General features: G+C 34.9%; 1 protein-coding gene across 1 annotated transcript; it reads left to right on the plus strand.

Annotated features, from left to right (window-relative positions):
- Positions 1 to 1,307: 1,307 nt before the first annotated feature.
- CRLF2 (cytokine receptor like factor 2) lies at positions 1,308 to 23,619 on the plus strand. The gene is made up of 10 exons (XM_087967091.1): positions 1,308 to 1,383; positions 2,506 to 2,547; positions 5,250 to 5,358; positions 8,299 to 8,465; positions 10,716 to 10,849; positions 11,654 to 11,807; positions 14,025 to 14,142; positions 15,442 to 15,520; positions 18,005 to 18,110; positions 22,810 to 23,619. Exons 1-10 carry the CDS (start codon positions 1,308 to 1,310, stop codon positions 22,821 to 22,823), a joined length of 999 nt encoding a protein of 332 aa, XP_087823217.1. The 3' UTR covers positions 22,824 to 23,619.
- The last annotated feature ends 4,056 nt before the right edge of the window (positions 23,620 to 27,675 follow it).

Genomic DNA, 27,675 nt, shown 5'->3' on the forward strand with positions numbered 1-27,675 from the left:
CATCACAGGAATGGAGACAAATGAATGCAGAGTGCCTGTGGAAAAGATAAAAGGAATGCGGAGTTTAGCAAAACAGTACTCTTCTCTGTTGGTTTTTCTCTTGAAGTACGGAAAAAGTGGCAAGCAATTCCTTATCGCTGGGGATTTCAGGGAGGGAATAATTATGATAAGTATTGCTACAGTCACTTTGTTTGCTCTTGTTCATAGCTGTTGAGTGACCCAGTAGAAATCACATAAAAGAGTTAATTTATAAGGTGGTTGCCATATTTGTTTTAGAAATAACATAGCTAAACTAATATAAGTAATCTTATTTCTAATATGTCTTGAGAAGGGAGTAGTGATACCTTTTTTTCATTTTTATAGATATGAGACTACTCTGTTTTAATAAATTTAAATAATAGGTAAATAACCATATAAAGTTAAAGTTATCTGATGAATGATAAGCATAGAGACTTTGAGATAAGTTTGCATCAGAAAGATTTTTCATCCAGAGCATACCTACCTATACTTAAAATTACACATTGTGAAAGGTTTCTTTTCAATTTGCTGTACATAATAGCCTGTTTTGCATTGATTTCTGGGGAAGATATGGTAAGATCTAAGAAACAGAAGTGCTTGCTGGTGTTTTTTAAGTTGAACCACAAAACAGATTCGTTTATTATGGGATTAAACATTTTTTTGCTTATACAGTAAAAGAGATATCGACTTAGCTATTAGAATTGAAACTTTGCACCTGTAATTTAACTGATTATGTTAAATCTAAAAACAGCTTGATAAAAATGGCCAAAGTTTAAAAGTTGAAGACACCTCAGGGTAAGCACAAGGCAATGTTTATCATTAACAAAAGTAGATGTTCTGCAAGGATGATTCAAGCTTAGTGTAAACTCCATTACAGACCTCTATTTCTATAACATTTAAAATGTGATAGAACTCTTAAGCTTGTACAATCTCAGTTTTAAATGTGAAATGAACAGCAAAAGTGAGGCAAGAACTTACGATTTGTCCAACAGCAGTAGCCCAAAGAAGCCTTTTAGATGTCTGTTCACCTTAGTGCCAACCAACTCTGAATTGACAAAGATAGGGATTCTGGTTTTGAAAAATTATGTTTGAAGCCCTTTATCACTCTCTATAACAGAAGATGAAGTGCACCATTCTTTTAAGAACTTCATACCACAATTATTACAATGATTTCCTATAGTCATTTCCTCTAATTTTATTGATATAAAGATACCGAGCAAAAAATAGTTGTAGAGAAGTATTGCTGCAATTTACACGGATGAAATTTGATTATAGATTCAATTAACATTATGGGATGGACTATTCAAAATTATGTTGCTGTACTACTTTGGATCTACTTGCTAATTTCCAAGTTATGGGCACAAAGTAAGTTGCAATTTAAACACATGCACAAATGATGATTTTTCTTTTTAAACTATATACAAGAACTGAGATAAAAGTCAGAGCTAAATCAATCTTCAATATTACACTGTTTTCCAGGCTACTTTAATGTTGATGTACAATGATTTTAGATTGTTTATGTACAAAAAATGATATTTAACATAACTTCATTTAGGTTTTGAGGTAAATAATACATATAAATATTCTAATGTTTAGCATAAGCTAGATAAAACGAGCAACAATACAGACTATACTATGCAACAACTTTTTGGACAGCATCCAATTTGGGTCGGTCACCAGGATCAGAGGTTTTATCCTCTGACCTTTTGGAGTCATGGTAAAGTCCATTTTCACGAAACTTCTATCTTCTTTTTGGACAGTGATAATACATAAAGAAGATATAATTTTAAAGCGTTTTGAGTAATAGTAATGAAGTTTTACTAGAGCAATTTAATTCCAATATAATTTTGTTTGCATTTTATTTATTTTGTCATTTAATTTATTCATTTTGTTATTTTTAATAATGTTTATTTTTCAGCAGGTTTTGTGGCAGGATAATTTATTATTCATATTATATATTGATTTGAATTTTGGCTGACTTATCTTTCACAGATTGCATACACTTGTCTGTTAACTGTCAAAAATGGATTATTAATATTTTAGTGTTATCGCCCAGTGTTAGTGTTAATTTGTATCTATTATATTGTTATACACTTAATAATTATGACAGCCTGTAAGTTAATTAAAAATAAATACACATTTTTGTCTTTATGCATAATAAACCTGTTAAAACCAATGGGATTTAAATTAGTACATTAATTCAGTCAATCTACTGTGCTATGATCAAGTTTGGATTAATGCATTGCTTATAATTAAAAGACAGATATAAAATTGTAATGACTGGAATCATTGATTTCCTGGAATATCTTAAGATGTTTAAAGTTATATCAACATTGTCTTGATATCATATTATAAAATCCATTTTACAAAGCACAAATTATTATAAACAGGAAGAACAATCTATTACTGTAGGCTGTGTTTGGACATTTATATGGAAGTTGCATAGGATTTTTCTTTTTCAATCACTCTTACTTATTTCTTTTGAAGATTTATGTCCACCTGATGAGGAAGACTTCTCAGAAGGAACAGGTAGCATTTAAAATATTGATTGATACATTATCTGCCATTGTCATCTTTGACTCCTAAGGATCACATAGATAGATTTTCTTCCTGACAGACTGTCTCTTCCAACTATGCATTCATCTCTATTGTGATTGAGTCCATTCACCTTGCTGTTTGTTATCTTGTTCTCTTTCTTTTCCCCTTCCTAGCATTAGAAATGTTTCTAGAAAGCTGGGTTTTTGCATAATGTGTCTGGAGTAAGATAATTTGATATTGGTTAGTTGTGCCCCAAGTGAGAACTCTGGTTTATTTGTTGGATGATTCATTGGTTTATTTTCCTGGCCATCTACAATATTCTCAGGACTCTTCTTCAACACCAAAATTCATATACAAATATGTTCTCACAGTCTTTTCAGTTTTGCATTATACTGCATAAAAATCTTTTTTCTGACTTCCCAAATGCTTTGTCCCAAGGAAGAGGATATTTTATCTTAATTTCAGATTGATTTGGAATTTATTTTGCTGCCTTCTTCTGATTGTATTTGGAAAGTGGAGGAGACTGACAGAAAGCACTCTGGAGATTACTTACAATTGTCTTCAACTATTTGATCTCAGAAAACTGTAAATAAGAACTAAGCCACTCAAGCCATGTTATATGGTTTGACCAAATGCAGAAAAATTCTGATCAGTTTGTATGAAATGGACCTGAAACATGTCAAGGTACTTTTCTCCTTCAAAAAAAAAAAAAAAAAAAAAACTGAAATCAAGGAACCCTAGACAAGGTTCTTCCATCTGCACTAGGTAAGAGGCCTTTCTGGGTCCACTTCAATGTACTGGTAGTTAGCTATAAAGCCCTATATGGCTTGGGACCCGGTACCTGAGTCATTGCCTTTTCCATGAGTCTCTATCCATCCAACTAGGTTAAGCAGAAAGGGCATATTGCAGATCTTGTCAGCCAAAGATGCCAGCTGCTGGAAGCCAGAAGCAAAATTTTTCTGCAGTGGCCACTGCTCTAACGATCATCCTCCTTTCTGTCCCCAAGCCTGTTAGCCTTTTGTAAGGCCTTAAGAGCCTGGCTATATTTTCAAGCCTAGGGCACTGAATATGACAATGGACCTATTTCCTAGCTATATTGCTAATAGGTCAAATATTTTGCTATTGTGTAGCTTGAATGGGATGTTTTTAATCTTTTTATTCTTTTAAAATGTTTTTTTTTAAATTTTGAATTGTAGTATATTTTAGGAACTATAAGCCGCCTAGTGTCATTGACTGAGATAGGTGGCCATAGAAATTGAACAAATAAATAAGGAGGCATAGTAAAACAAATGGAAAATATAGCTATACAAAAGTTCCACAGATAAAAAGACTGTATTGTGTTCTCAACTATGTCTTCAGTGGTGGGATTCAAAATTTTTTACTACCGGTTCTATGGGCATGGCTTGGTGGGCATGGCAGGGGAAGGATACTGCAAAATCCCCTCCCCTCCCCACCCCACTAACCTGCTTTCCAGCTCTGTTCTCCTGTGTAGGGCAACAAAAGAAGACCCAGCCGATCAGCTGGGACTTGGGAGAATAGATGGGGGCGGGTCCAGTTAGAGGTGATATTTGTGAACTGATCAGAACCTGCTGAATGCCACATCTGCTTCAATAGATCAGGAATAAATCAACTCCACTCACAAACATGGTTAGTTTGAAGGATAACAAAGGTCTATACAAGATAAATGTATTTATAACTGCTATATAGAAGATTTAAATCTGCTTTTTAGTATCTTTTTCTTTTCTTTTCTTTTTTCTTTCTTTTCTTTCTTTCTTATCTTATTACTTTAAATTTTATTTTTCACTATTCTCTTTTTTCTTCTTCTCCAAGTTAAATCTCTGTTAAATCATTACTCTGTAAAAGTTTCTTTTTTAAAAGTACATGGTAGAATAGGCAAGTTTGGAGAGCATCAAGGATTCCATGGTGGAATTTATGAGAATCTTTTTATATATGATTATACATCATAACTGAGAATAAATTAAACATACACATTGGCACAAATAGAAATTATAACAACCTTACCTTGAATCCTAGAAATACAAAGTTACCCAACTATCTTCCAGTGAGAACTAAATAATGTAGAATGAGAAGTGAAGTTGATGGAGAACAGGTAAACTGTCTGAGACAAATAGATGCATAATTAAAGTCAGTTTAAACAACAACACTTTTTTACCCTATCTCTTTTTAACTCTTTAGTAAAAAATTAGGGTAGCACTAGTGGCTGCAGAAGGAGGAGAGACACTTTTGCGAACAACTTCTTGTGAATTATATGTGTTCATTTACTGCAAACAAATGATCAGTGTAAATCAGTGTTTCTCAATCTCAGCCATTTTAAAATGTGCGGATTTCAACTCCCAGAATTCCCCATTCTTAATTTCTTAATTATTTTCCAATCACAATCTTTTTCGTGCTGTCTTATAGACCTTGTTCAAAGTTTCTTGGTTATACTATTGTTAGATGACATAAGACCTGTGGTTTGAAAGATGATTTGCAAATTTAGTTGAATCCATAAACAACTTTTTGTAGCCTGACCTTACATTTTGGCTCTTCATGTTAGTAAATGCTGAGTTCTAAAAGTACACAAATGTTTCATATTGAAGCAGGTCATGAAAGAGACTTTCTAAGCAAAATCTTCAGACAGTTTTTATTACACAAATGTCATGTTTTATTTTTTATTATGATCAACAATGAAGACAAATTATGCATAAATTATATAATACAAAATATCCATAATGAGCAGATGAAGATCTCATGGGATCCTATAGAAATGTTTACTGGTGGGAACTTTACGGTGTTTTATAGGTGAGTATTATTGAAAGACTATACTCAGTGAGACGAGAGGCATACAAATTTAATAACAAATAAATAAATTTGACTTTGGTATTCAGCTTTGTTCGGGTATTTTCCCACGTCATTATAGTTGTGCTTTTAAAGTTGTAGCTACAACTTTAAAAGCACAACTATAATGACGTGGGAAAATACCCGAACAAAGCTGAATACCATACATGTAAGTACCCGCGAAAACTTAAGAAAACAAATTTGACTTTCTTCGAACTATTAAGTTTTAATGCTAGAGATTTCTTTGAATAAGTTAGGGTTTTACAAACAACGCAAATTGTGGTATTCTTCATCATTTTTCCTCATTCCTCATTTTGTTTTGTCTAGAATAATATTTTTTACTACTAGGCCTCCCTTTTTCATTCTTTTAAATCCTTGAGAGCTTTTAAACAATGACATTGATATGATGGGATTATCAGGGATTTACTGTACATTTTACCTAAAACAAAAAACTAAGCAACAGATACATCATTAATTGAATTTCAGTGCCATAATTTTGGGCTAGGACCACAGAAGGCTGACCTTGATATAGACTTGAACGGAATAAATAAAGAAATGTGATTTTAAAAAAATACTCTCAGAATGGTGATTCTAATTGGTGAATACCAATCTGACTTCTAATTCTAGTTTGAAAAAAGTCCAGATACAATTTTTATCTCATTGGCTAAACATTCTATATTTTTTGCACCTCCACTAACCTAAAACCTAAGTATGAGGAGACCAATACTTTTGAGCTCACTGGATCTTCTTTAATGCACAATTCTAACACTCTGTTCAGAACTATCTGAAAATATCTTTTTGTAAAACTAACCTACAATCTAGCAAGAGTGCAATATTTTGTACCAATGTTGGGCAAATAGATGCTGGAAGAAAATGCTACAAATGGAGCACCTTGAGTTGCAGCTTACAAACACCCATCTTGTGAGGAAAAAATGAAGACTTGCATACAGATAGTCCTTGACTTACAACCACTCATTTAGCAATAATTTAAAGTTACAACAGCAATGAAAAAGTGGCTTACAAGTGGTCTTTGTATTTACAACTTTCACAGCGTTTCCATGGTTATTTGATCAAAACTTGAGCACCCATTTTGTATTATGACCATTGCAGTATCGTGGGATGATGTGATTGTCATTTGAGACCTTCTCAGTCAACTTCTAACAAACAAAATCAATGGGAAAAACTCAATTCACTTAACAACCCCATGATTCACATACCAACTGTATTGATTTGCTTAATATCCTTGGCAAAAAAAACCCCCACATAAAATCAGGTGCAACTTAACAACCACTTTGCTTAGCAACAGAAATTCCGGGCTCAATTGTGGTTGTAAGTTGAGGAATACCTCTACAGTATTCAATTGGAGGAATGAAAGTACAGACTTATTTAGATTAAGTTAAGGAAACTGTAAATGCTGCTGAGAGAGGCAGTGAAAAAATGATCAAGTTTATCTACTGTGGCCATTATTATATCTTTAACACAACCTAATTATTGCATTGGTTTTGCACAAGGTATCGAGAGAAATGCAGGTCAAAATATATTGAGATGGCTTGAGGACATCATTTACAGAGTCAAAGCCATCACTGTATTGACAAGTTTGGACATCCCTGTAGTTGTACTTTATGTATTGTTTTTGTACTTAAATTGAAAAGCTCATTACTGCTGAATTCTTGTTGCCTTAGAAAGCAGACAAAGTAACTGTTATCCCCACTGATTTTGCCTTCACGTATTTATTGTACTGCAGATATGTAAACTTCCCTGACAGTTGGAAACACAATACTCGATTTTTGTTTTCCTTTTCCATTCCTCTCTGCAGGATCTTATTCGAAGGATAAACATTAGCAATTTGGTGTAAGAATGGTGTGCACTAAAAGGAATCTGTGTGATTGCAGTCATGTGGTTGTGTGGGTTTTCCCCACTATACTGGAGACATTATACGTCATGCAGAATGTGGTTCAAAAGGTTACCACATTCAAATGTAACCTCTGAAACATGCTTATATGGTGCTGCTGAGCAGTAAGGATTTCACTGGAAGAGAAAATTAACAGTGCCAGCTGTAACAATAAGAATATCTGCAGAACACTTTAATACCACTCTGTCTCCCTTTATGTTTTGCTGCTATTTTTTTAAAGGAGAAAACAGATGGAGACTTTTGTGAATCTAAGAAGTCCATCCTTCTCAAATATTTAAGTCAGTTTGCATTGCGTTTTGCATATTGCAAAAAGGCTGACAATAGCATTAGGAGTTGCCTTTATTTTTTGCAAGTTATATTGTTGAATCTATATTATTTCACTGTAGAAACTGAATTTATATTGATTAAATTGCTGATTTTTATATGATTTGAGCATACCAAACTGAACAAAGATTTTAATAGTAAATATTCTTTTAATAGAAGGAATGAATATGCCACACCTACACACACACATACACACACACACATGGAGAGGGAGAGAGGAGGGAGGGAGGGACGGGGAGAGAGAGAGAGAGAGAGAGAGAAACACACCTATGCAAATTCTCAGTGAATTGCTTAGTATTCTTTACTTGGCCTACAAAACCTGCCAAAATTATCTGGGCTACAAAATCTTGGCTTACAAAAACACACATAACTTTTATTTAGAAAATCTTTTCAGGGTGGGAAAAAGCCAATTCTTTCAGATGGCATGGGATTTCTAAAGTTTGTTCCTGGGACAATAAAGCAATCAACATTTGCTGCAAAATAATAGGAATATTTTGTCAGATAGGAAACAGAGTATTTTCAAAACAGGAATATTCTAAAAAATATTCATTTCTGTGATTCTCAAAAGATAATTTTGTATGATACCAGAGGCCAGCCAGGACCTCTTTCCTGTGGTCACACTTAAGCTGCAGTCATATCACTTTTTAATATTGTTGTTTCAACTTTAGATTTGATGAACAGAATTGGAAAAAGTGTGTCCACTATGTCTATGATCATGGATACGTAGTTGGTTGTATTTTTAAAATTGAAGGACGTGAATTTGATATTTCTATCAGAGATACAAATGGGACAAAGGAATTTTACCAGGATTTTAAACTATCGAGCATAAAATTCTGTAAGTCTATATATTTTTTTTCTATTAGAAATCTACTCAAGTGACCTTAAATATAATTTTGGAGTACTTGGCATTTGATATAATTGCAATTGTATGAATAGTAGCATTTATAATTTGATATCATATTTCATTGGAAAAACATAAGAATGAGACTTAATTGCTGGATTTATTCCAGGTCTTCACTGAGTTGGAGATTTCAATTGATTGAGATTTTAATGAGTTCTTGTTTTAATGAATTTGAGGAACTGTGAGAAAATTCATTAAAATCACTTTTTCTCTCTCTAAAGCAGCGGTCCCGAACCTTTCTGACAGGCGGTGTGGTGCTGAGCAGTGGTGGGGGTGGGTGGGAGAGAGCAATGATTTTGTGTGTTCAACCTAATCCCTCATATACACAAATTGTGTGCTTTACTGCCACTTGCGTGGCCCAGTTCCCAATGGGCAGCAGACCAGTAGAGGCTGGGGTTTGGGGACTCCTACTCTAAAGAATTAAGTATGTAATATCCAGATATACTATTTTTTTAAACAACCTTTGCCATAAATGTGCTGATTTGGCATTTTTGTTGAGAAAATAGCTCTCTATTCTAAAATAGAGCCACAGGAAGCTGTCTTATTCCAAGTTAGACATTGCTCCACCTCACTATTAGCAGCTTTGTAGGGCTTCAGCTGGGTTTTCTCTCAAATGTACCGTATTTATCGGCGTATAACACGCACAGGCGTATAACACGCATCTTCATTTTAAGGGGAAATTTCAGGAAAAAAAATTTAAAAAATTCTGCCTGCCTGCCTTAGTTTCTGGTTGTTTGGGAGCAGCTTCGGCTGAGAATAATAACTATTCGCCTCTTTTACTCAGCCGAAGCTGTTCCGATTCAACCATTAACGAAGGCAGGCAGGCAGGCAGAACGGAGCACTGCGGGCGGGCGGGCGGACGGACGGGGTGGGGGGGGGGAGAGCGACAGGAAAAGCCCCCCGCTTCTTTGAAGCAGTTTCTTCCTGTGCTGGTGGAGGAGCGAGAGAGCGACTGAGAGAGCTGACCCAGAGAGAAGGACAGGCTTCGGTTGCTTCCTCCCTCCCCTTCTTTCATTTGTGTCCTTGATCCCCGATCCCAGCAGCATTCACCGAAGGCTTCTTAACATTATATCGGCGTATAACACGCATACATCATTTGCCCCCTATTTTCAGGGGGAAAAAGTGCGTGTTATACGCCGATAAAATGTACCTGGGATCAGCCTAGAATATTTTGTTTTTAGACTCCAGGAAGATTGGAGACTCTAATACTTGTGTCATTTCAGTTCTTCTCTTCATCTTGAAAAGAGTGCTGAATTTTCTACCACAAGATGCAGATTACATATTTAATAGAGAGAGAATACATCTATTCTTATGACTGAACTGTCTTGCAAAGTACTGCCAGAAATGATAAACCTGACCTGAGAAATTGCGAGATCTGTCCTTTCAACAAGAAGGAAAACTGAAATCTGAATAATATATTTTCTCAGTGGCTAAAGTTTTCAAGGGCTGAAACCCACTGAAGCAGCTCAAATTCCTAAGAATGTAGGGCTCTTGAATCATGAACTAGATGAAGAAAATTCAAGTTTAATTCTTGACTGTAGAAATATATTCCTAAGTGAGACAAAATGGGAAGAAAGAATTACCAGCCACCTGAAATTCAATTTTGAAGGAAAAATTGGGAGAGAAATCTAATAATGAATATTTTCCTTGACTTCCTTTAGACACCACTCAATTTAATCTGCTACCCATCCATGCCTTACAGATAATAAAATGTGTTTTCTTCATTATATATTTCCTTTCAATACCCGAGAAAATAGTAATTTTTCAGCAGCTTTATAACATTCTGCTTCAGCATTACGACATCCTAAAAAAAGAATTTTTAAACATAACCAAGAGCATATAACCACATAGAAGCCATCAATTTTAAAAAGTTAATGAGCTGCAAATATTATTAGCCTACTTTTGCTCCTACCTTTTATTCCCTGTAGACAAAGTACTGCCCTATCAGATCACCTGCAACATTCTGGATTTTTAAATTTTATAGTAAAACCTGGTGCCTTACATATTTAAAAGATTATTATAATTCCTGTACATAAAAATGTTAATTATTAGAAAAAGGGACTTTTACAAAAATTATTAAACATTTGGTTCTTGCAATGTAATAAACATTAAAAAAATGTAAAGCAAATGTATGTGTATCTAGAAAAATTTCAATCTGTACTAATTTATTTTCATCTTTCCCAGTGAAGCCCAAATCTCCTCAAAATGTAACCTTCCTCTGGAAACATGACAAAGTGATCATAGAACATAGGCCACCTTTCGCTCTACATTGTTTTATATTGGAATATCAGTACAAAAGTGAATTTGATGAAGATTGGGTATGTGTCTGATGGAATTTTTTTGTAACATGGATTCAAAGATAAAGGGATGGAAATGTTGAAAAGCAGTTAACTTATATTTAAAAGTCTGTCATATACAACAGCTATGGAACTGTTCTCTGTTAAAATGGAGAATGGGATGTGGAGCAACATATTGAAATGAAATGGAAAGATGCATTAAGGCTGAACATTAGGAGGAATTTTGAGATGGTAAAGGTTCTGTAGAAGCAGAACAGTTTGCCTAGAACCCTGGTGGACATTCACTTTTCTGAAGAATTTCAAATGGATTGGAATTCAAATGATTGGATGACACTTGTCAGGGATGGCTTACTAGATTGCTATATTGATTAGAGCATGTGAGTTGATTACCTGGTGTTTTCCAGTTCCAAGATTCTATGAGGTTTCATACTAATGTGATTAATCTCATAATTATTATTTTTTGGTGATTACAGTGTTCATAAAAAAACATAGGCTTGCAAATTGTCACTCACATATTTCTTCTTAATTGCTAATGTAAAACTAGAAAGAGGGAAACTTAAAAAAAATGATTTGTGCTTAATTGTTTTATGGTCTATGATTCCCTTATTTTCTGAATTGTGGTGCAAGTGATTGAATTATAAATGAGACAGATAAAGAATTTAACCTTTTACTGGTATCTGACACAAAGAGTGAATCTTTCTAATAGGTCTGTGCATTTCAAAAGTCTTTACTATATAATCTTTTCCTATATTTACTAAGATAAGCTGGAAGATGAAATGTATACAGTGAACAAAATTAATAATGACTGCCACTCTTGCCATTCAGTTTAGGAAAAATGAAAGCGGCAAGTTTGAAATACAAGGTTTGGATCCAGTGAAGTGCTATTCCTTCCAGTTTAGGGTGAGATTCATATGCAGTAGATCTTCTTATCCAAGTGAATGGGGACCAAAAATGCATTGGAAAAATAGCAGTTCCATAGGTAAAAACTCCTAAATATTATTTCCCTGTCATCATAATCAATAATTATCTGATGTTTAATATTTGTTTATGTACACAAATTTATAATTACCAGGGTCATATTTTCAGTCTTGTGAGGTACTCCAGACAATAAGTACACAGAGAAATACCACTCCCAACATTATTGTAAGGTTACATTAATAGAATCACATTCCTTCTGTGGGCTCAACTGCCACTTGCCTGATCCTTTTCTAGTCTGTAGGAATTCTACCTGTATCTGAAAGTCATTCCCATGTATCATTCTATTTGGATTGTCTTCCACTGATGCAGCCTCTAGAGCAGCAGCAATAGCATTAAATCTGGTTTTGGCAGGTAATAATAATAATAATAATAATAATAATAATAATAATAATAATAATAATAATAATAATACGTGACTCACCAGTTAACCCAGTAGAGAATCAGGATGTCCCAGATAGTGTGCTCTTAGATAGGAGAATAACTCTCTTCTGCCTCTTTCCCAGGTCTATTCATGTCAGAACAATCCAGAATAAAATCTTATTCATCTCTGATTTAACTGTGAATTAGAGCAGGGGTCACCAAGTTTGGCAACTTTAAGGCTTGTGGACTTTAATTCCCATGGCTGGCTGGGAAATTCTGGGAATTGAAGTCCATAAGTCTTAAAATTGCCAAGTTTGGAGACCTCGGGATTAGAGGGCTGAGCGAGTATATAAGAGCAAGGCAGGGAAAGGGGAGAAGCTAGTGTAATGACCCAGGATATGGCACAAAGGCAATACAGTCAAATAATAAGTAAGAGTCCCTTTATTAGCTCCAACTTTGCCCCCAATGTCCTGGTTACCTTCTGGTCTGGAGAAAAACTCTCCCAGGAACAGCTTTTGGCTGCAGAGATTCAAGTCCAAAACATTGTCAACAAAAACTTTAACTATAAGTCCAATCAAGGCAAGATGAGGTAATTAATCTGGCAAAGCAAGAGAAGGAATTCCAGATGTGAAGAACGACAGTAAATCAACCCAGTTGGGAGGATTCCAGGAATTCAAATAACCACAGTCAACACAAGATAAACTCATGTTTGTTCCCAGAAAATGCCGCTCTCAGCTTGCATCTCTTTTAAACTCCCTTCCCAGGTGTGCCTAATGAATGGAATCAGGGCCCTTTTCTCTCCCATAAGCCTTGCAACCCACATTGCTCTCTTCTCATTTGTCTCTGCGTGCCCTAGGATGAAGAGGTGTTGGGCCTGTGTCTTCCTCTAAACTTCCACTCCCTTGTTCTACCTCTTCCCTGCTCTGCCCAGCCAGACTTTGCCCTTCACCAGTTTCCTCCACAGCCAACAGAGCCACACTCCCACTCCCTGTCAGCTGTTCGTCTTTCTCCTCGGATTCAGACTCTGGCAGGGGCATGACAGCTAGTCTCTTCCAATGTAATACCTTCGCAATATTAAAATAGATTTAAGGGTTAGGGAGAGAATGTTGCTTGTATCTTTTTAGGGTCTCCATCTCTTTCTTCAAGCTTTCAATTCATGTGATTGCCAATCTGGACTGGCTAGGCAATTGAAATGTATTACAAATTCTGTAGATAGGCTGCATATCTGCTGCTCCTTAGACTCCTTACTTATTCCGTCTAAACTGACTTTTCTGAATGGCAGAGGGCCTTACTCCAGAGAGAAAGAGGGCGGATCTCTCTTTCTTTTTACAAAATTAATTACAGAAACATATGTAAGATTTACTTTGACCCATATTCTATAATGAGCTGCCTTTGGTTCTTAGTTTGGAAAATCATTTTGAAAGTCTCAGTACCCAACTGCAAGCTGGTAATAAAATGCAGTTGAATATATACTCATGTTATTTGGGGAAAAAACAACCCACACATTAACAAAGAGCAAATGCTTTCAGGTTGAGGTCTTATTTTTGCCTATTCTAAATGTGTTGAGGCATCATTAAGGTCACCTCAGGTGGCTTTTCTATCAGGTATCTTTATCAGAATATTTCTAGTGAAATAAAAAAATGTATTATCATGAAACTTTATCATGACAATATTAAGACTGGTATATATTGAAGATCTTCCACAAAGCCTTTTCAGGCTTTATTCCTTTTTAGAAGACAATACCTGCAAAACATACACCTAAGTAGAACTGATATTTCTTTTGTTAATCCCTTAAAGAATACTTTCAATTTTTTGTCTCTGTGTGCCCATGTCTGCATCTGTGTGTGATTTCTCTAAGATTCCTGTGAAGCTGATGACTTCAATCCAGATTTAAATATTGTTCTCCCGTCAAGTTTGGTGATGGCTGGCCTCCTAATCATGACAGCCATTCTGCTTTATATCTGCAGGCTGAAGAAGTATGTGATGCTTATTTTTATAACTCTTTGTGAATTACTGTAACAATGACTTTTATTATGATTATAAAACCTAAGCAGTTATAGAGATAAATTTGGAGCAAAGTTCTTATTGATTCTGGTATGTTGTACTGTCTCGAATCTCCCTTTTGCATGAAATGTCACTTTTAAACTGAATGCATTATTCCACTAAGATACCCATTGTATTATACATATTTTGGATTGAGAAATGTTTGAAGGATAACCATGTCCCAATATTCATATTAGGTTACAAACTGTGAATTAGGCCAGTTTTTTAAAAAAAAGATGAAATAAAGTGATTATTGAAAGAGGAATTATTTTCAACACAGTGCAAAAAGAGGAAGTTGGTTGGAAAAAAATCCATCAGCAAAAAATGGGGGAAAGGGGGGGAGGAAGGGAGACATCTAGAGAAAGTTCAAAGAAAGCCCTATAATATTTGCAAATCAAGTAGACAAATTTGTTCACAATTTATGTACTGACAAAAGCAGGGAATTTATACAAATTCTTGTAGCTAATCAGTACCTGCTGTGACTTTTGTTCATTCTCACTGAATAAAATTAAAATACTTCATTATAACCACCACTGGTTCAGCTTCCAGTGGTAGATGGAAGTTTAAAGTTCCAAAGAACTAAAACAGAAGTGAAAGATAAGTTTGTTTTAAACAAGAATAACATATAGAGAAGTTTTATTGTCATACTTTTAAATTCAGATAAAACTTTTTCCTTTAAAGTAAACTGAAGAATTGAAAATAGATAATCTCTATTTAGATTATCAGTGGAATATTGTCTCTTTTATTGGTAATACAGTACTTTATCATAGTAAACATGTTGCAATTTTCTATAGTAGCATGCTTATTATGATGAAGTATTTGTAAAGAGATTAATTCATTTATAGAAATTCATTTATCTCCTGTTCAGTTTCAGATATGATTGCACAGCTACGCTAGCAACATCAATTGTGAACTTATAAACCAATTCTGTCCCAGATCTTTAAATTATTCAGTGAATGGCTAGATATTCCAAATATTATTAAAATTACTAGCTTTAGACTTTTTCATGTTTTCACTTTTTCAGCTGAAAGTTGTACTTCCTTTTCTTCTTACTGTAAAACTGTAGAAATATATGTAGGTGTTTTTAAATTAAAAAAAGAATTTATGCAGGAAAGGGTAGATAAATGTTAATATTTGGAAATTTATCAGAAAAAGTCTATTTTTGGAATATATTGCTCACATTTTCTCTAATCATTTTTCTTAATCAATCCTTATCTTTTAAATGGTTACAGAATTAGAAAAACTCTAATGCCAGTAATACCAGACCCTAAAAATTCTGATTTGTTCAGGGATCATAATGGAAACTTCCAGGTGAGTTATCGTGGAATGTTGCATTCATCTTCCTAATTTTTGATTCCCCTGACAACTAACTTTTCACAAGTGTATTTGAACTTGATTCATTAGATATCTCCAAGCTATTTTGCACATCTCTTGCAAAGCCCAGAGATTATTTATTTATTTGCACAACTATTTCTAGATTGTTCCTTTCTTGGAGCATTCTAGGTGGTTCATAATACCAAGCAAAGCAATTAAAACCATGACCTAACCAAAACAAATATCACAATTTATGACAAATAGAATTAAAATATGTAAAAATATATAAAACTAAATTGATTGATGATGCGCCATCAAGTTGTTTTCTAGCCCTGGTGACCTCACACAAAACGTACTAATTTTTAAGCTATCCATATTCTTAATCAGATGCACCAATACTGCGCCAAATGATATATCTCAATAGATAAAAAATAGAGGATATGTATCAGAGTGGTCTCAGATATCATAAGACAGAGCAAGTTAATTCAGAACAGATTTTTGTTTTATTTTGTTTGGATAGCTTGATCTGAATTCATTTCACTTCAGTTACTAGATTGCATGCAGCTGTTGCTCCAATCTGCTTCATAACAGTTGCACCAGCATGGGAAGGACAAAGTATTTGCAAGCTGTTGTGGACAAGAAATTAATTTTTATTTTTATTTAACATTTATTAATAGATTTATATGGACATCCAGCTCACTTAGGCAACTCTGGGTAGCATATAATAATGCAATATAACTTTACACATATAAAAACAATCATATACATATATATTAAAATGTTAAAAACTAAATATACCATCTCTTTTATGGTACTGAATTAATTCATTACTTTTCCTATTCAGTCATTGACAGGAAGAATCACTATGTTCAGGAAAGGGCATTATCAATATGAAATAACACTCCACCCCTTTGAATAAACCCATGAATTCATGTATTAAGAATTAGTATCGATGTTGCTCATCATAGGGGCAACTATCATTGTTACATAAAATATGCAAAACAAATCTGGGATCAAAAGCATGGAAAAGTCAGGGAAATTTGATATATTTTTTCTCATAAATTTCTTAATATGATAAAAAGAATTTATAAGCACCTATATTTGGTCATATTTACAAAAAATGAGAAATTGAAAGAAGCCAAAATTTACCTATTCCAGATCAGTGTGTGTGTTTCAGTGCTATCAGTCAGAATAATGTATGTTCTGAAAGTTTATTTCTAACAGTGATTAATATTTTTCTTTCTGTTAAACTTTTAACTGTACCATAAATGCAGCAGTTTTTAAATTTAATATAATTATATAAAATATTAATATTTTATTTAATATAAATATGACATATTTAATATGTCATTTTCCAAATTGTTACTATTTCCTCTGACCAAGGAGATTTCATTGGTTTTACCATACCAGAAAACTGTCAATATTCTAAACACTTTAGACTATAATTCCCATTATCTGCCCTTAGGTCCAATGTTCATAATTGTTAAGAATTGTAGTCACATGCTAAAGCCAGCTAGGTGATTTTGGGCAAGTCACTGTCTCTCAACCCAACCCACCTCACAGGGTTATTCTCAGGGGTGGGATTCAAATTTTTTAACAACCAGTTCTGTGGATGTGGCTTGGTTGGTGGGCATGGCTTGGTGGTCATGTGACTGGCTGGGCGTGGCCAACTCAACATCACTCACATCGAGGCACGCATCTCCTCACCTGGCCTCTCGTGACTGTGGGGAGGCTGCAATAGTCATAAGTGTGAAAAAAAAAATTCAGTGCCATTGTAACTTTGAATGGTCACTCCACACAAGCAAAGTACCAGCAAAGGAGGGGGAAAAACTCCAGAGAAGTTCCAGAGACAGGAAGTCTAGTCCTGCCAAGAATGTAATAAGGGTTATTGGAGAGGCAGTTTCTGTAAGCAACACCAGAATGTTCCTTCCTGCCTTCCTTATAGGATTAGGCCAGTAATTTCTTCTAACAACTGGTTCTCCGAACTTCTTAGAATGTTAACAACTGGTTCTAGCGAATAGGTGTGAACCTGTAGAATCCCACCCCTGGTTATTCTTGTGGGGAAAATAAAAGGAGAAAGGAACATGTTTGTAACCTTAAGTTATTTATAAAGGCAGGATAAAAATACATACATACATACAAAAATGATCAAAGATTAGGGAAGGCTGTGCTATCTGTTTATTTCATGTAGTAACAGCACCTTGTTGATCTTGACTCGTCTAAAAAAGCTAACCTGAATCAAATCTGGTTAGACCTTGAGTGATAGACAGGGCATACAAAGAATATAAGTTCAATCAAGAAGTCAAAAATTTATCTTGGAAGAAGACAAAGAAAGACAAATCACTTTCATCTACATAAATATGAGCATGGGCATCACTAGAATTAATTCCAAAGAAGACTTTACTTTTTATTACCAGTTAACATGCCTGGAAGATACCGTTTAAGAAATCATGGTAATCAGTTGGTGATTTTTTTTTAAAGGAGTGGATTACTAAAACTGAGAATGTGCTGCCTGAAACACAATTAGAATGTATAATTGAAGAGGAAAAAGAGGAAGATCTCCAACAAGCTAAAGTGGAGGTCAAAGGTATGTTTTAAAATCCAGTGTATGAATATGGAAGCTGAATTGGTCTATTATTGCCCTAATTGGTGGCAATTAGATATGAGCCAATTGAATAAGTTTGTATATTTAGGCATAACTTTTTCCAGGATTGGAGCTTGGGCTTGCCAACATCATCACTTAGAGAAAAAGCTTGTTTGAATTTACTGCTTAAATTAAAGAATCATAGTTACCCAGGGCCCCTAGCCCCATTAATTAAAGTATATAAAGCTAAGGTTACCCCTATGTATGGAACAGAGGTTTGGGGTCTATGCTCAACTACAGTACTAGAACAAACACAGTCCCAACACTTGAGATGTATTTTGGGTGTAGATATAACAACATCTGCTGCTGCAGTTAGAGCTGAATTGGGAATTTATACAATTCATGCACTATCCAAAATTAGAGCATATAACTACTGTAAAAAGACCAAACACTTCCTCACTAGCAATTAACAACCAGCTAAGCAGATATTAATACCAGGATTAATATCAGATCCACAATCAAGAAGTAAACAATACCCCAACCAAGAACACTCCCACCAACATTGACAGGGCAAGTGTCATGGCCCCGTCAGAGCCTGAGTCTGAGCAGGAGGATGAGACAGAGATAGGGCCAATGGAGGAATGACTGGAGGAGCAGGATGAGGCAGTCCTGGGTCCCTCTGGCCTGGGAAGGGTCACCAACGAGAGGGGGGAGTGCAGGAGGACCAGGCGAGGAAGGAGGACAGGGCAGCCAATGGGGCCGAGGAGCTGCAGAGCTCTAGTGAGGAGCAATTACCTCCCCGTGATCTCCAAGCACAAAGAATGAAAGAAGGCAGGATCAGCGCAGGGCAACCCAATGACTCAGGAGGAGGGGTGTCCCACCCCTTTTCACAAGACTCACCCAGGGAATGAGATTTAAAGGAGGCTGTTGGGAGGGGCGTTTGTCAGGAACAAACATTGCTTTTTCCAGCCTCACAGGTTGTTACCGATGCCTGGATATTTTGCTGTGCTTTGTCTTGTTTGCCTTGTTTGCCATGCTGACCTGGTACGTGCGAGGTTGCAATGACAGAGTTATACTCTGGTTGGTGCTGCAGGGAATTCTTCCTGTGACAAGGACTCTGAAATCAAACTTCTAAAACTGTGGCTGCTCTCAGAACTGTGCTTCTTCTCCGGACTAATAGCAGCCAGGACCTATTGGAGGTGCATGTTTAGGGCTTGGCTGCTGGATTTGCTGGGAATGGTGGGACTTTTAGGGGAAAGTTGGAACAATAAAGAGGAGTTAAGCCTTCTTTCTGGCTGTGTTGTTTCTGTGCCTAGCTCCGGGTCATCACAGCAGCCAGGACCTATTGGAGGTGCATGTTTAGGGCTTGGCTGCTGGACTTGCAGGGAATGATGGGACTTTTCCTATAATCACAGCAAACCTCAGTCCCTTCTAGTACTGTGGATGTTACCTAGTTGGGTAATGAAATATATCAAGAAAATGACCAATCTCAAAGAGCACAAAGGACCTCACAAAGTAGCCATGATACAGAAAAAAATGCACAGCAATATGCTCTTTTTCTTCCTTTACAATGGATTCCATAATCAATTAACCTGAATTGTGAAGGCCTTTTTCTTAAGAAAAATAAATTAGTTACGGTATAATGTTCAAACCATCAGAACTAGGTGAGATACTTGAAACAAACACTAAAGATTTATAGATTAAGAAAGTATGTGCTCTATTGCCATTATCTCAGGCACCTTGCATATTTATGAAACTTCTGGGTCCCATATTCTGTAGCATAGCATACAGGCTGCTCCATTTATTGCCTTTGCTACCAATAGGCTTCTACCTTGCATTGTCACCATTACACTATTGAACTCCATCCACAGGCATTCCCTCCTTTCTAGAAACATTTCTTGATGATGAATGCTAGCAGCACCTTTAGCCATACAATTGCTCAGCTTCAGTAAGCGTTGGCAATCACTGTATTGCTCAATGTTGACATATTTTCTGGGAAATGTAAATTTCTGGGAAGTCCCCTATTATAATTGGAATTGTGAGGCTACAAGTAATTCTCATTTAGTGACCCCAATTGGGATGGTAATTTAGTTGTTAAATGAAGCAGATCCTGTCTACGTTTTAGGCCTTCCATGTCCTCTTTTTAGAGGACAACTATTATATTTCTTGGTACACACGTGCACACACACAGAGTTGTCCATAAATGAACTGTAATATCTTTTATTCCAAATCTGTACTATGCTGGTTTGGAGACATAGCTGTTACTATATTAAACCAGCATAACTTGTTAATGGAACAGAATGAATCCTGCTTCTCTGCTACACAGGAGATTAACAATGTGAACAATGGAATCCCAATTTGTATAATTAATTCAATAAAAAAGGGAATTAGGAGAATTCTATAATGTAGATTTTCCAGATACAAATGACAATTAAATAAATACTGAAAAAGAATCCCTACCAGGTCTAGCCTACAGGGATAAATGGACACAAATAACCAGAGATCTTGGTAAACCTTCCTTCCAAAAATGTAGCAGGCATCAATTAATTTAGCTTAATTTAGTTTAGTTTTATTAGTTTAAGGATAAGCATTCTTCACAAACTGAACTTTTTAATTCTGACAAGATAATCCTATGGGTTCAGAATATATTTAAGTAAGTTATACCAAGAGACTAACTTTATGGCCCTAAGCAAAACAAAATCATTCTGCAGAGATGCATCTATAATGTGAATTTTAAGCTCCTTTTTAACCATAATGATGTCTCTGGTAAAAATAGATCTCTGAAGACCCCATTTCTGGAGTAAACAAAGTATTATTTGAACTAATATATCTCACCATATGCAGTATACTAAATTCCTGTTTCAAATGCCCTGAGACATTTTAGCCAATAAGTAAAATTATGCTGGCAAATTTTGAGAAGCGAACTGTCTGTCTGGACTGTCTTCAAAGTAAGAACAGAGTTGAAGCTTTTATAAAAGCCCTGAATACAACCATTAGCCTATTCTTCGTTATATAACCAAATTAGTAAGTGACATCAAAATACTAAATCACAAATCAAACATACCTGGGCCTTGTGCATAGGCTACCAGATATTCAATTTTTGAAGAAAAAAAGAGTGTATTGTGTGAAAGAGAAGAATCTCCCAATGAAGACAAATGTAGGAATTGAAGTGGGGGATGGGGGTGGAACTTGATGTGAAGTGAGAGCCACTTTGGTGTAGTGGTGATGTTTCTGGCTTAGAAACCAAGAGAAAGTGGGTAACTGAACCAGTTACCTCTCTCCGCCCAATTCATCCCACATGGAAAATGGGAGGAGGAAGCAGTACTATATATGCTTATTGTCTTCAATTAGTTATAAAGTAATAAAGGCAGAATAAAAACAATCTAATAAAGAAATATAAATGAATAAAGTGCTTAAGTCCATCTTGTCCCATGTGGTGAAGAGCCCTTTGCAGTTTCTTCACTATGGAAAATAACATGTGAAAGTTTGTGTTGCTTCAGAAGAAGCTGGACCTATACAGTCCTTTAATATTTATATAGTCACTAGTTCTACTCCAGTTTATTTAAACTAGGAGGAAAGTTGTTTTCCTATATAGTGCTGTGTCTCTGTAAAAAAAATGTAGGGAGTGATGTGACAGCAGTGGTATCTCACTTTATCTCTTGGCTTTGGAAGAGAAGGCATCTTTCCCTATCCACAGCCTTGGTTCTGAAGCATTGAAAAATGTATCCTTTCATGAGTTTAACTCACTTGAGTGCCATAGATAAAATATGGTTTGGTGGCTTTGCAGCTGTTTTACAACTGGTCAGATTTTTTTTCTTGAAAAATATGCATGGGACAAATATACACAAAATATATATTGAAAATATAAATGGGCAAGCAAATGGGTCAACAGCTCCTTTTGGCTTTCTATGCAGTGAAAGAATGAAGGACTTCTTATAACTTCAGACAGTGTGGCCATTCAGGAAATGGAGAGCTGTCTGAATGACTTTTTTGGCCACCTGCACAGACTACTGATAGTTTGCAAGGGATGTAGGCATGCCTGTCCCCCCAACGTCATCCATCAAAATATTTGTGTAGTGATTTTGAATAGCTTTGGAGTAGAATTGGTAGAATAAGAAGTGCTATGTGACCAGATTTCAAATCAGGCTTAGGTTAAATCTTGATTCTTCCAGAAATAAAACTGCATTCAGGAACCAGTTAACAAAGAAACTTCATAGTCTTTACTGCAGCTAGATAAGTTGGTTTAGTTATATGTAAGAAAGAAGTTTTATATATATCATATGAATAATTTGCTTTCAGAAATTGCTGCGGCTGCATATTCTTAATATACAACATGTTTTCAGCAGTTTTCAGCATTCATGATTCAGTGGTTTGCTAGCTTGAGGAAGGACAATGCCATTTGCCATTTTTAGTAATGGCAGTAAAATGGCAGTCCGTTTGTAAGTACAAGTTCTGACTTACATACAGATTTGAGTTAAAGATAAAATTGGGAGTGTTCTTGACCCGGGGATTGTCTCTAATTCTAATCTTGAGATTTGGATAGGGCTGCTCAGTGGTTTTGCCTAGCCTGAGCAGTGCCAGTTCTTTTCTCTCAAGACCTTGTCTTAAATTTGAGTACATACTTTGAAAAACAGCTTGAACTGAAATTATGATTAACTCAGACAATTAATTACTCATTTTTGTTGATATTTTTTCTCCACAGCATTCTGGTGTTAAGAATCAAGAAGTATAATTTGTCTCACAGTGCTTGATACATGACAGAATGTACCTCACAATCTCTGCCTGAAGCAACAATACATGACTCAACTGCAATCATTTCAATTTTTGTGTTCCTAAAGTTTCTTCTCTGTTGTAGACTGCTTGTCATTCCATTTTGTGAATTTTATGCCTGAAAGTTTCAGAATGTTAAATTACATCTGCCAAGTAGCCATAAGGATTACAACTGTAATAGGCACAACAATTATTATTGTAGTTGTACTAAATTGTATTTTTCTAGTCATTTTATATTTTCATCTGAATTGTTGTTAGATACTCATATGCTACATTTAATTTTATAAGTAACATTCACCAACCAGGTATGTTTAGGGGATTTCCTACTTCTTCAGGTAGGCAGTTCCCCAGAAGTGCTATTATATGTAAAAAAAAAAAAAAAAATTAAATGCTCACTATGACTCATTTAGATGATATAAAATTTGCTTTAGAAGTTTTGCAAATGTTTTTTGGCTCTGGAAATGCAAATATTATTTAGTTAGATGACTTTAAACTAGTACAATTTGAGGGTATATTTTTAATGATTTGTTCTTTTTATCACTTCAGAACATAGAATATCATTCTAACAGAAACAATATATTTTTTCTTTAAATAATGTATGATATTCTAATCAACTGTGTCTTTGTAATTATAATTTTCTGCTGTAATTTTGAACTTGAATACTCTGTCAATTCATGTGTACCACAACTGCTTGGTTCTTAATATTATCGATATTCAAAAGAGATTAAAGTGAAAGTTTACTGGACTTCTCCATCTGCTTGTGAGATTCTCCTTCATTGGCATGGGATCCATATTTCAGTAATTAAGCACATGCTTTTCATCTGGAATGCTGACAAAAATCTCATCACTATTCCAGATTAAATCTCAGCTGGGTAGATGCAATTCCTCCATGCTAAATTCATCTATTTGATGTCCTGTTCCTATCCAACATCATTGGTACTCTATATGGTACAAATTTGCAGAAGATCAGTAAACACTTGGTCTATTTCTTGAAAAGAATGAGTTAATGTAAACCCTACTTCTAATTGATATTGTTGTGAATCAATAAAAGTTACTAGCATAAATGCAAATCAGGGTTTGGAAACCTGCACACCTGATTGGTCCTTATACAACAACTGGGGATTGGTCCATGACTAGTCCCTGATTGGCCACTATTTTGACACTTCTCATTGGTTATAAGTTTGAACTTGTTGCACATGTCATTGGTTAATAAGGTAGCAGCTAACCCTATAAAAGGGTTGCTGTTGCCCATAGCCTTGCTCTGTTCTGTTCTATTTACTATTATTAAAGAGTTGAAGTCACTGGTCAGATGTCTGGTCTCCATTATTCTCCAAACTTAACAGATATCTTCATAGAAAAAAAGCAAAGGTTTATTTTCTCTTCTCCCCACCCTAGTGATCCTCAAATTTGCATTACGATAATCAAAGATCTAATGATATTCAGGAAAGTAGTAATATTAAAATATTTTAGTGATGTATTTAAAGTGAGATTCATGAATACGAAAAAAAACAACCAAAACAACCTCATTCTTGGATACCACTGAATTTTAGGAATCTTGTCTCCAGTGAATAAGTTCTGGGGTATTTGCCTTTTGATTAGAATATTTCAGTCTTATTTCACATAATGAAATATGAATGTATTTTATTTCCTTCTGGTTGCAATCCCACAATGGCTCATTAGCTGCTGGAATTATTATTTTTTCTATTTCTTGCTAATGTAAAAGTGTTTTGCCTTGCAATGAGCTCCTTCATTCTAAGGATATTGGACTGCTGTATACCTCCCCTGCTTTACTGATTTTGGGAAGCTTCAATATTTTTGAAAATCAAGAATGAACCTTGGATCCTCCTTCATTTTGTTGCTTAGAAATGAGTAATGATGTCCAAGCTTTCTTTCTTATTAGTTTGACCCAATGATCAGGTTTGAAGTTTTTAAAGCATGTTCTCTGCATTCTCCTAGACTTTGTATGACAACAATGAATCCGTTACAAACTCGCATTTATCAGAAGGCAAAGTACTGAGTTCTCTCTGCTAAATCTTCTACATTCACCTTTTACTACTACTTACCACTTTCCCTTTGTGTGTCTATATAGGGAAACAAGTGGACCAAACAGGGCACTGAAGTGCATCCTGTTTTATTTTTAAAAGTTTTTTTTTCTAAAGATGTCTATGTGCTCTTATAGCTTGCAAACACATTTCAATAACTAGAGAAAATGCTGCCATTTTGCACGATAGCAATTTTGTACAATTAAAATGTTTTTTAAAGCAATGGCCCTGGAAGCTTCTGTGGCAGTAATGAAGCATCCATGGACACATTGGATCTTATAAGCACTAGGATAAGAAGCTAAATTCCTGGCTTTGTAAGAATGAAGGTCTACAAACACGTCTGAAAACCCAATGATAAAGCAAAGTTGGCATTCTCCATTTTCAACTCACAGACCATCAGATTTGATGAAACTCAAATATATGTAAGATGCTTCAGTCAGTCTGTACTCTGCTGTGTTGCAATAAGGCCAATTTGACTGGATTTCTGAGTAAGAAATCCCATGATAGCCTTCCAAGTCAGAACTAGGAAGGTAACAACTGGTGCTGTTGTCACTTTAAGTCTCTTAGGAAATTTATTATAGAAAATTGTATTTTTTAAAGATTATGTCCAGTACAGTCTGTTCAATATTTTCATACTTATTCATAGAAAGTGATAAAGCATTCTTTTCTATAGAAAAAGTAGAGCATTGGTTTTTCTCTGTGGTTAAATTATCAGAGACATCAATGCATGTCTCTAGACTTTATACAATCATGCTATTTCGTTAACCTGTTAATGTCATTAAATATGTTATTACACACCAGAAAGTCTTCCTCTCCCCAAAACTATCCTGGTTACTTTAAAATCTATCATGATTAAGAAGTTAGACCCCCATTTCTTCAGCATGCACAGAAATGGCTGGTCAATTAGGGTTAATTCTGGATATGCTGCCACATACCTCTTTATGCAGTTCTGTTTGGGAAAGAGTGTTATTCTCATATGTAAGGATTACCCAACTGCAAGACCATCCTGAGAATTTGAAGATCATAAAGACTAATAGACAGATTTTGGCTTATGGCTTTGCTGGTAGCTTTCCTTCAATTGTTGCTGCTACTGGTAAAACTTCTCCCGATATCTTTCTAATCCAAAATTACAGCTTTGCACACCTGAGAAAGATAAATGAAGCCCTCTCAGATATGCCTCTTAAAGATGTTACACTCTGCTGTTTGGCTACTAATGCAGCAGAGAGCCAGTTTAGGATAGTGGTTAAAGGGTTAAAAGATAGAAACTGGGATATCGTGTGTTACCTTGTATATAGCTGGGTGATCTTATTTATATTGTATCAAAATGGCTAATTATGTCTGGTGATTTTTCCATAGTTTCTCCACACATAAAAGTTTATCAAATTGCTAGTTGTTCTTCATTACCATTTGTTCAGAAGGTAGATGTATGCATTTTTATCATTTTAGGAAATAGCTAAATATTTTCTCTAAGATTTTTTTTTATTTCTTGTGGTGTCCTAAAGGAACATAGGACACTCAGTTTTATAACATATAAAAGAGCCCAACAAATATGACTTCTGAAAACTGAGTGTTAATAGGCTTTAAACAAGAATTATTAACTCAGGGGTTTAATCTCAGGGTAAGGATAAATAAATCTGTTTTAGTTTCAAATTTCTTAAGCATAAACTATTTGACACCTGATATTTTTAAAGAATGAAAAGTATACATTTTTGTACCTATGAAAATTCATATAAATTTTGTTGGCCTTTTTTGCAAAATACATGCATTTGAGAATATTTTTTTAATAAACTGATGTCTTTCTGTATGCTATTTCCATTGTAAATGTGTCTGGGGTTTTCTTATATAGGTAGAAAATTTAAAAATCCTTTTTTGTAATCTTAGACATTGTCAGATAGAATTGATATTTTTTTAGGTCACTCAGTTTTATCAGTTAGTTTTACTAAAGCTCTAATATTTTCAGGAAGAAATCTTAACCACATCCATGATCTAATGATTACTTATAGACTTTTTATATGTGTAAGTGCTTCTTATTCATTTTGAGGAAAAAGTTTTATAACTTCTACAACAATATAACTGAAAAAATATGTGGGAGATCCATAACTACATGTGGAATGGATTGTCAGAAAAGAAGTAGTAAAATTGAAGCAGATTGGTTCCGTAGATTATAATAGTTACACTTCACATGGAATTTATTAAAATATTTCTTAGTGAAAGTTTATGTCTAGTAAGAAAGCAGATCATTAATATTCAATAACAAAATTCACAGAGGTTAAATTTATAGAACACAGTTGTCAAGCAAATTAATTTCAGCTTCATTTGCCAGTAATACAAAGTCAGTTTAAGATCTTAGATTATTTCTCTTACTATGTCATCTCTTTTTTCTTCATCACTTTTGACAGCAGCCAGTAAAGAAATATTAATATACATAAAAGTCAGTCTAAAATTTAGCAATAACTTTCACTTAATCATAGATTTTTGTCCATAGATAGCACTGGAGCAAAGGACTCTCATGTTCTAAAGTTGGCATGTTAAACTACATGCAATATTAGCCTGCAAAATATGAAATGCAGACTTTTTAAATTGCATAATATTATGCAAGGTTATAGTTCTTGAATACATTTGGGAAGATTGCAGAAATTAGAATAATCTGAATTAGACAACCTTTCTAAAAAATATGGTCAGTAATGTATGTTTTTGACTGGTATCATATGTGTCTTGCTAGGCAACAAGATCTGCTCATGCTGGTAGCTTTACAC

This window comes from Notechis scutatus, chromosome 5, assembly GCF_049901735.1.
Source record: "Notechis scutatus isolate UNSWTSFEM ecotype Mainland chromosome 5, rNotScu1.2, whole genome shotgun sequence".
NCBI classification, from domain to species: domain Eukaryota; kingdom Metazoa; phylum Chordata; class Lepidosauria; order Squamata; family Elapidae; genus Notechis; species Notechis scutatus.

Coding starts and splice junctions, on each gene's coding strand:
- CRLF2 (XM_087967091.1), top strand. CDS start 1,308: ATGGGATGGACTATTCAAAATTATGTTGCTGTACTACTTTGGATCTAC. Junction 1,384..2,505: donor TTCCAAGTTATGGGCACAAA/GTAAGTTGCAAT, acceptor TTTCTTTTGAAG/ATTTATGTCCACCTGATGAG. Junction 8,466..10,715: donor ACTATCGAGCATAAAATTCT/GTAAGTCTATAT, acceptor CATCTTTCCCAG/TGAAGCCCAAATCTCCTCAA.